This window comes from Coptis chinensis, chromosome 6 (assembly GCF_015680905.1).
Source record: "Coptis chinensis isolate HL-2020 chromosome 6, ASM1568090v1, whole genome shotgun sequence".
NCBI classification, from domain to species: Eukaryota; Viridiplantae; Streptophyta; class Magnoliopsida; order Ranunculales; family Ranunculaceae; genus Coptis; species Coptis chinensis.
This window is the reverse complement of record NC_141461.1, coordinates 37282824-37292127: the sequence shown is the minus strand read 5'-3', so window position 1 is coordinate 37292127 and position 9304 is coordinate 37282824. Positions and strand designations below refer to the sequence as shown.

General features: G+C 36.7%; 1 protein-coding gene across 4 annotated transcripts; it reads right to left on the bottom strand.

Annotated features, from left to right (window-relative positions):
• Positions 1-319: 319 nt before the first annotated feature.
• On the bottom strand, positions 320-8029 carry LOC147492831 (uncharacterized). 4 transcript variants are annotated; one of them, XR_015199633.1, is made up of 4 exons: positions 7632-8023; positions 7073-7523; positions 5936-6249; positions 320-911 (listed from the first exon to the last, which is right to left on the bottom strand). XR_015199633.1 is itself a non-coding variant. In XM_086568623.1 (4 exons), the coding sequence occupies exons 2-4, from the start codon at positions 7670-7672 to the stop codon at positions 6229-6231; spliced, it is 513 nt and encodes a 170-aa protein (XP_086424749.1). In that variant the 5' UTR covers positions 7673-7682; positions 7799-8023; the 3' UTR covers positions 5836-6228. The 4 variants fall into 4 exon arrangements, 1 of the variants encoding a protein (XP_086424749.1); XR_015199634.1 differs by having other exon boundaries at positions 671-920; XM_086568623.1 differs by lacking the exon at positions 320-911 and having other exon boundaries at positions 5836-6249; positions 7632-7682; positions 7799-8023.
• Between the last annotated feature and the right edge of the window lie 1275 nt (positions 8030-9304).

Below are 9304 nucleotides of genomic sequence, written 5' to 3'. Positions count from 1 at the left end.
CTAAGGTAACACAAAGAATACTTCCCTAACTCTAAAAAACTATATTACTAGAAGAAAAGTAAAGAACACTAGCATGATATTAATATTGCAAAACATAAACCCTATTCTATACTTCCATCCCCTGGTGTGGGCAATGGAACTAATAACTACAAACATAAAGATCTAACCTGATTGAAGAACACCATGAATCAGAAGAATCATTAAACCTTAAGCACTGGCTTCATCTTCTCCCTTGAAGGAGAAGATTAGCCTTCCATAAAGAAGGAAGAACACGAAGAACGAGAAGAAGAAGAGTTGAAGAACATAAGACTAGAAAGACTAATTTATTAAGACTCAGCTAGTTAAAACTGATCTTTTATTATTAATCTCTCTCTGCCTCAAGTTCTGGAGACAAGAATATAAGTGAATTGGAAAATTACATGAGGCACTTAGGTCCTCTATTTATAGGGGTTACAATGAGCTCTAGAAGCATTCCAAACCATCATTTGTTTCCTAATACAAATAGACTTCTTCCAGAGTCCGACTTCGTCTTCAAAACTAAGAAGGAATTGGCTACAGTGTCGATTCATGCATCTCAGACTTAATCAATGCATCTGGACGCTCGATCTATGCGTCCCAGACGCAATCAATGCGTCTGGGCCTTTCGATACATCGCCCCGGGACGATAAGCCGATTTTCTCTTTTCTGCTCTATCCTTCTATTCTCTTTTGCGGGCTTTGGTTCAAGCAACGAATCCTTTGGCCTTAGGCTTCCAAATAGACTTTAAAATAGGTCCAAGTCGCATCTTTAACAGCTCCAATTCCTTGGCCTTCTCCATGATTGTTCACGGGCCTCCCATGTGATCCTTAATGCTCCGAATTGCTTCGTTTTACCTCATTTTCTCTAATATTCTACAAAACTCTCTTTTTCACCTGTAGAATCTTAAAACACAACTTATAAACACTATTAGTCCACTAAGATGGCTAAACAAGAGGCATAATCGAGGGTTAAATAACACTTTTTGAGCACTTATCAATACCATACATGTGAAAATTACTGGAACTATGTAATGGAAACAACTTAATGCTTTAAGTAAAACAATTATTGACTATTTCTCCTTTAGGCTATACTTTTCCTTTTCATAATTAGCATAACAATTTCTCTGGCTTCCCATTTTTCTACCATCAGATAATGATGGTCTGATCTAAGCATAAACAAATTTTTAGGCTAAACAGTCTTGTTCACTTAATGGACAACCTTAAGGACATTTTTCCATTGAATTTCTTTTAATAGATACCATATGTGCCCATCACAGAGAATGGATAAGCAATTATTTTATTAGCGGAAGGCGTACAACATAAAATGAGAAGAATCTTCTGTTTTAGTTTTGAATGTAGACCACACATTTAAGGTCCAAAGCATCAGGATATGGCAAAACCATCAATTTTGCAGTGAAGTTTCTTGAGGCCTGTGAGTGCTAACTGTGTAGGAAAGCAAATAACAGCATAACCATAATGCAGTAAAGTAAAGTTACACCAATAAGCTTCTACTTTTTATATTACCCAAAATCAAAACATAGAAACAAAAGATTCAAAAGTTGCAGCTTATGAAAAAAGAACCAAAGATCTTGAGATATCAAAAATAAAAACATAGAAACAAAAGATTCAAAAGTTGCAGCTCATGAAAAAAGTACCAGAGATCCTGAGATAAAATTTTTACTATATTCTATGTTCTATTCCAGCTCAATAAAGTTCAGGAAATACTCGAACATACTACCTCTTTCTCAACAACTAATGCACAAACTTTCTCCCGTGTCAAGTGTTTATATATTTTCTTGCTATCATGTGTCTTTTTTGGTGAAGGGCTTGGATGTTTAATGGGATAAATCAACATTATCACATTGTTATCTACACATTAATGGGTCAAAACTAAAATATGGCTTTAGATATAGCAGTCAAAATGACTTTAGTACAGGTTCATTATAGATCCAATACCTAATCGAGAATTACCCGTGAAATAAGCACCATAAACACCATTACCAAGTGACTATAGATACACAGTCAAAACAGCCCCAAGACCCTCAGCAATTGTAACGCCCGTATTTTAAAAATACGTTTTTATCTATTTAATTAATTAATTTAATTATTTATTTTCAAAATTCGCTGGACCGGATTTGAGACACGTGGGCCTGGTTTCTGGGCCCGAGTTGGTGTTGGGCTTGGGTTTCGGACCCAAGTATATAAACACATTGTTCTGGAAAATAGGGTTCAGAGAATAATAAAATAATGAAAATGGAGGCAGAGATGAAATTTGGATTTTCGGAGGGTGGGCTTGACGGACTCGGACTTCGGAAAAATTTAGTAGGAATTTGTTCATCTGGTGAGTAGCTATTTTGCTATTTCACCGGAATACAGAAACCGTTTTATTGTCCTATGTTTTCACTAAATTTTACTGTTCATTATTCGGCGTTCTGTCGTGTTGTTAAAACTCAGAAATCCAAAATTGAGATTTAACTGTCCAAGCTTTATGGGCGTTAAGGGCAGTTAAAGCCCCATTAGAGAAATCGTCATTTTCCTTGTTTTCTCTGTTTATACTCTTTTTGATTTACTGTGGGTTGAACTATGATGTTTTATTTTTTTGAACTTCGTTGGTTGATGTCGGGTCGTCGAAGTTTTGTCGAAGCTTCGAGAGGCTAATTAACCGGCGGTTGGGGTCAATTTTTGGGTTGGTTTTGGGTTGAATTGATGGGGGTTGAACTTCATTATAGCCGTGATTAAGATTGGTGGTTAGCATAGAGTCATTGGAAGCTCACAAGAGGCGTTAATGGTCGAACACCACATCTTGTGATCTTGAGGGGTTGGGTTTTTATTTGTGATTTTCGTTGTTTGAACTGTGTTTTTGGTATTGTGGGTTGGTGGTTTGAGGTATGGGGGTAGTGAGGAGGCGTGAATACTGTTGGAAGCTTGAAGCCAGCCATTAATGGCGGCAAGAAATTCCTAGATCTAGTTTTTGTGATGTTTGGATTGGACGATTTGGGCTTGTTGTTTTCATTAAAGTTGGTTGGGTTTGGATGGGGAGTCTAACCGACTTAATGGAATGGGAGTGGGTGGCCGGAAAAAAATTGGGGGGCCGGTGGTGGCAGTTGGAGAAGATGAACTGTGGACGGTTTTGGCTTGGGCCGGTTTAGATGGTTGGGCTTTGGGTTGGTTAGTTGGGTCGGACCCTATTAGCTGTTGGTTTGGGTGGTATTTTAATTGGGTCGGACCACATCAGTTTTGTGTTGGACCAATTCTTTTTAGCCTTTGTTTTGTGGACCAGTCCAGTTTACAGTTTTTGGGCCGAAATCCAATTTTTCTGTTTTGGGCCGATATTAATCTTTTAAGCTTTGGACCAGTTTAATTAAGTTTAGTTTGGGCCCAGTTTAAATTAAGTTTTTGGGGCCGGTTTCAGTTTAATTTTTGGACCGAACCACTTAAGCTTTGTTTTTGGGCCCGTTTAATAATATTGGGGGCGATCCATATAATTTAATATAGATCCCATTTGGGTCCGGTAGAATTAATAAGTTGGTTTTAGACTTTTCGGTTTAAGGTTTGGAGGCTTGGCGGTTAGGTCCGAACCATTACCTTAGTCACGAGCCTGTGAGCCATGCACTTTGACCTTAGCCATGAACCATGGCTATGACCCTGAACCTGTCGAATATGGAAACGACAGTTTGACTTTGACCATGACCTGTTGACTTTGACTTTGACCATGACATGTTGACTTTGACCATGACAGTTTGACTTTGACCATGACCTGTTGACTTTGATTGTTGACCTTTGACCATGACACGTTGACTTTGACCGTTAACCGTTGACTATGAAATGTTGACTTTTCCAGTTTTTCACCTATTTGATTTGTATGGACAAATATAGTAATAAAATATTGTCGATACTATATAACTTGGTTGGTCATTATCTAATTTAGATTTGGCGAGTGAGTAGTGTATAAAACATATATATATTGGGCTTTGATTGTGGACTGTGACCGCCTAATTGTGTTACGTTTTATGTTGTATATTATATGGACATATATAGTAATAAAATCTTTGTGGAAAGCTTGTATAAATTTGGTTGTCATTATCTAAGAAAGATTTGACATTGATGTTGTGTATTTTTGACCGCGTGGCGATATTGAGATGTTAGGAGACATTATATTCCTAATACGTTATAATAAAAATGTATGCGATACGTTGAAGCATTATGACATGATATCATATATTGGGATATATATATTAATGTAATATCTTGGAGAAATTTATATAAACGCTCCATTATTATATATGTGAGATGCTACTATGAGGTGGCATAGTATTGATGAATATTTGCCCACGGGAGTGTGGTGTAGTGCAATAATATATTGGCACGTGAAAGTATGAAAATGGTTATGAGATATATTGAGATTTCTATATATTGTGGCTTAGTGCAATAAGGCAATTGACCTGCACGTGATATAGTGGATTTATTATGAGTCATTAATGTATGACACTTGAATAAATTACGTAACGAAAATCCTAGAACCTAGCTACCACAACTCATGTGATTGGCCCCTCCGGCGTTTCGGTTAATCCGAATGGCCTTCGGCGTAAAGTAATGTGATTGGCCTCCGGCGTTTGATAAAATTTGAATGACCCTCTGGCGTAGCCGAATAGTGGCTTGATTATTCCGTTCGCGCAAAATAGAATGATGATCGCAATATTTTATGCCGAATAGTGGCGATACTTACATAGATTTGGCTTCCGTGTGAGGATTTACGGTGTCGCGGCATCCATTTCGAGGTGGTAGTTACGCACGGAGTGGCTCATTATGTAAGGGAGGCATGTGGATGTACATGTTAAGTTGGGTAGCGATTGTGGTAGCGGAGAAACTAGGTAAGACATAGATACGACGTGAATTTTAGGGACACGCAAAGAAAGCCTGAAATAATCTAATTATGGTAATATGCTTGGTTGGTTATTTGTTTAGTTAGAACCTAAGGCGCCTCGATGGAGGAACTACATGCCTTATTTATGATGCGTATAGTTTGTTGTGTGGTTAGTGGGAAGTTAAGGCGCCTCAGTGGAGGAACTACCTGCCTTAATTATTGTACTTGAGTATGTCATATTAGTCGTTGAAAGTTAAGACGCCTCGGTGGAGGAACTAACTGCGTATGGATTATGTATATATTTGTATAAGTATATGTTGTTTTTAGAGCTACTCACACCCAGCATTTTTATAATGCTGACCCGATTTGCATGTTTGCTTATCGGGTGTGTTCATTCAATGAACATAGTTGATAAGTTTTGATGAGGTTTAGTGTTGAAGAAGAGTGGTTCTTTGCTTGTGGTTTGCGTTAGCGTTGCATCCGAGGATTTGTTTTGTTTTCCCTTGAGGTGATATAGATTTTTAGTTGAGACAAAGTTATTTGTATTTTCATTTGTAATTTTAAATAAAGAGTTATTGGAAAGAGATTTGTAACTTAATCTTATTTGTGAAGTTTTGTAATGAAGATGACATTTGTATAATAGAAATTTTTATTGGTTTTTAATTATCCGCATATTTTAAACTGTTTATGGGTTTTTTGGAAGTGGAGAGTGCGTCACACCTCGGAGATCGAAGAGTCGGGGACAAATAATATTTTTCCGAATTCTGTCGAAATTCGGGGTGTGACAGCAATCCTAACCTCAAACTGCGTGTACTGTATGAATGATTGTGATTATGTAAGATAATAATTTAATGACAACCTAAATTTGGATTGCACTGTGGTCATGAAAAAAATATAAAAATTGGCGTATGGTAGAAAGATTATTCTCTAATTACCAACCAAACTTGAACGTCATGCTAAATAGTGCACTTAACGATTAATTAGGGCTTAGATTATGAGATTGTCAATCCTAAACATATTTCAATGAGTTGTATACCAATAGCACCAACAGTACCTGATGACCTGGAATTAGATGGCACATGAATAGGATCAGAAAATGACGAATACAGCCCAACTATAGAATTGTTTGATGCCAATGTAGCAAATGGTTGAGAACTCTGTGGCTTTGGTCCCTGCAAATGAGAGGTTGAATTTAGGACTTTAGCTCATCTTTCTTCTAACACTCCTATCTTGGAAGTGTTGCTTGACTTGGCATTGTGATTTTGTCCAGGGCCCAAAAGAGATGGGCCATTTGCATTAATAGATGCCCTCTGACCCTCTGAGTTTCTGGAACCTATATGTTCCTGATCAATTGGAGTCCTCATTGGTCTACAGAAAGAGGAAGCAAAATATATTAGTGTATTCATTAACGTTCAGATAAACCCCACACTAAGTTCAAACAGCCAAAGTGTTAATCAGAACCGAAATCAAGAATAGGAACATAGATATGAAAGACCCACACGATACACTTACCTTTTACCATGAACATTTCGAATTACACGCACAGGGGCAATAGAAGAAGATTGAACTGACTCGTGCATGTTTTTTTTTCATATGACTATTTTGATAAAAGAATAAAGAGAGATATTGTTAAGGATTAAGAAGAAGAAGATGGGGTTCATACCTTAAATCTCGATGGGATTGTTTCAGATTTTTTTTCAATAATCTTATGCTGTGCCCTGAATTTTTTCCTATCGGGAACATCTCCGCCCCATTTCACATAATTCTCTTTCTTGCAATGCTTGACAGGTTAGAGCGAGAATTGGATCTCTTATTATGGGATATGGTCAGGAAAGCAGAAACCGACATGCTCGCCAACATATTCTGAATAGGAAATGGACTGACAAAGATGGTGTTCAGTGAGTTGAGGTAATCTGTCTCTAGAAATTATTTTGGGACTTATTTGCTCATGTTCAGTCTTATTTGAAGGAATTAACTTGCCAAATCTATCTAAAAAGTAAACTAAATCTCAGGAAGCCAACTATGCAAAGGTTATTTCCTAACATATAAAATCAAAGCTCAAAGCAATCTTGTAGTCTGCCATTATACATAATTTAGAGGCTTCGTAGTGCCAATACTACTTGGTAGAGTAGGCAGACAAATAAAGGAACGTAAAATATAACATAAAATCCTGATAAGATTAGAAAACAACCTGATAAGATAATGCTTTCACCCATGCATTTCTGTCTACACCAAGCCATGTTGTTGAAAACCAATAAAATTTGGATAAAGAGCTAATTGCTAGTTCAAAAACCCTTGCTGCATCGTGTAATGACTGGACCAACCCATCACTGTAATCTTCATTTTGCAGTGACTGATTAAGTTTGGCCCTCAATCCCTCCATATCACTATTGGAACTGGTTTGTGGTGTCCCATTGACTATCACGCCATCATCAGCAGAAGCTGATGGAGGGAGGCGCCATCCCCTTCCTACTTTACACCTGTGATTATGATTGTACTTGGCATACACCATTACATTACACCTCATTCGACATCTATTCCTTGGATAACCCCATTCATGTAGGAAGTGGTTTAAGTCAACCACTTTGTTACAGAAAAAATGAACTCTGATTGGTCTGTGTGAAATGCATGGATTTGAAGAGCTGTAAACACGAAAAAAAAAGATCAATGTAGAAAGTAAGTAATAAAGTAATCAACTTGCAAAATTTTCTATGACAAAATGGAGAAAATTGAGGTGGTAATATATATACCTTGAAAAGACAAAGCTTGAAGAGTGCAATTTGATAGCCATTAAAAATGGGCTTTACAATTTTTTGGTTTATCGTTTTAGAGAAAAAAGAGGGAATATGGATAACTGTTTGGGGGAGATGGAGGGAATTTAAAGAAATTAGGAGCTCAAAAAACAAGGAGAACATACCAATTCTTTTCCAGTTATTAACAAATTGTGCACAGCGCTTGCTTCCAAATGAATTAAGTACTGGGTTTCTCTTGTTTTGTTAGAGAATGGATTTGTTTCTATTTGTTTTATTTTTTCATCAAATTGAAGTTTGAAGAGATTGGTTTCTGCTGACATGGAGATAAGAGGAAGAGAGAGTTTGGGAGGGCGCACAAAGTTTTTTCTTTTTGACTTTCTGTTTTTAGGTTTATTTTTACTTCACAGACGTACGAACAATTGAAAAGGGCGTGGATTTGCCTTTTTTTTCTGCCCAAGCTGACGTGTCCAACTCAGAGAAACAAAAGGGCTGACGTGTTTCACTGGGAGCATTCTCCAGTCTCCACTACTCAGTATTCATGGTCTTTGATGTTTTACTTTTTTATTATCACTATTCCAAATAGGGGTGATAAAAGGACCGGGCCGGCCCTCAAACCATAAAAGCCCTTATGATTGAGGGTCGGGTCAGCCCGCCCTATTTTGTATTGAGGGCTGGATCGAGTAGGGTCAAGCATGAAAAATCAAGCCCTTAACCCACCCCTTGACCCTCATTTTTTAGGGTCGGGTAGGGCTCGCTCTAATTATACTTTTTTTTTTTTTTTTTTTTTTTTTTTTTTTTTGTGATTTTTTATTTATTTTTATTATACTTTGATTATGTATATCAATTTTAACTAAGTATACAAAAATAATTCTTATGCCTATAGAAAAAAAAAAAAAAAAAAAAAAAAAAAAAAAAATATTCTTAAAACATTTACATTTTTCATATTTAACTATGTTGTTAGGTTGAATTTGTTTTTATGTATGACTTATATACCTATTATTCAATCACTTACAAAAAATGCATATGTTATGTTCTAATCTATCTCCTATTGAAAACTAATTTAGTGATTTTTTTTATACAACTTAGATAATGTATGAGGGCCATAAATACATAAATATAATGTAAAATAAAAAGGAAACATATGATAAATATAATTGAGTGGTTTTTTTAATACAAATTAGAGTATAATACATAAATATAATGTAAAATAACAAGAAAACGTATGAGGGTTGTAAGTACCCTCTGTTCTACATTTATATCACTACAGCACACGTGTCCACACACCAGGTCGTATCTGCATAGCTTGTACTTTCACCAGTTCGTACCACGCCTCCAGGACGTAACAACGACCCAGACTCAGGTCGTCCCAAATATCAAACACAGCCATATATGGAAGCAAATGATCTACCGCGATCTTGAAGCTCAGTCAGTGCACTAATCAAAGAGGCATTTACTTTGTAACATCATAAGTAATGACGAATCATCAAGATAGCACAAAATATGGATCTACACTTGACAACGGCCTGAAGCAAATAAGGAAAGTCAGCTCAAACATCTATAAGTAGAGATAGATGAACTACGTAAGGCTTGATTCAAGTTTACCCAAGAAACTTGATACGTAGGCAACTCTTGTCCTAAGTAAGAGTGCAGCCATTCCCTATCAAACTCAA

What these genes read in the sequence shown, in the direction of transcription:
- LOC147492831 (XM_086568623.1), bottom strand. Translation starts at nt 7,672, where the DNA reads ATGGCTATCAAATTGCACTCTTCAAGCTTTGTCTTTTCAAG. An exon ending in TCAAGCTTTGTCTTTTCAAG is followed by an intron (nt 7,524 to 7,631) that starts GTATATATATTA and finishes TCGTGTTTACAG; the next exon opens with CTCTTCAAATCCATGCATTT. An exon ending in TGAAAGCATTATCTTATCAG is followed by an intron (nt 6,250 to 7,072) that starts GTTGTTTTCTAA and finishes CTCTTTCTGTAG; the next exon opens with ACCAATGAGGACTCCAATTG.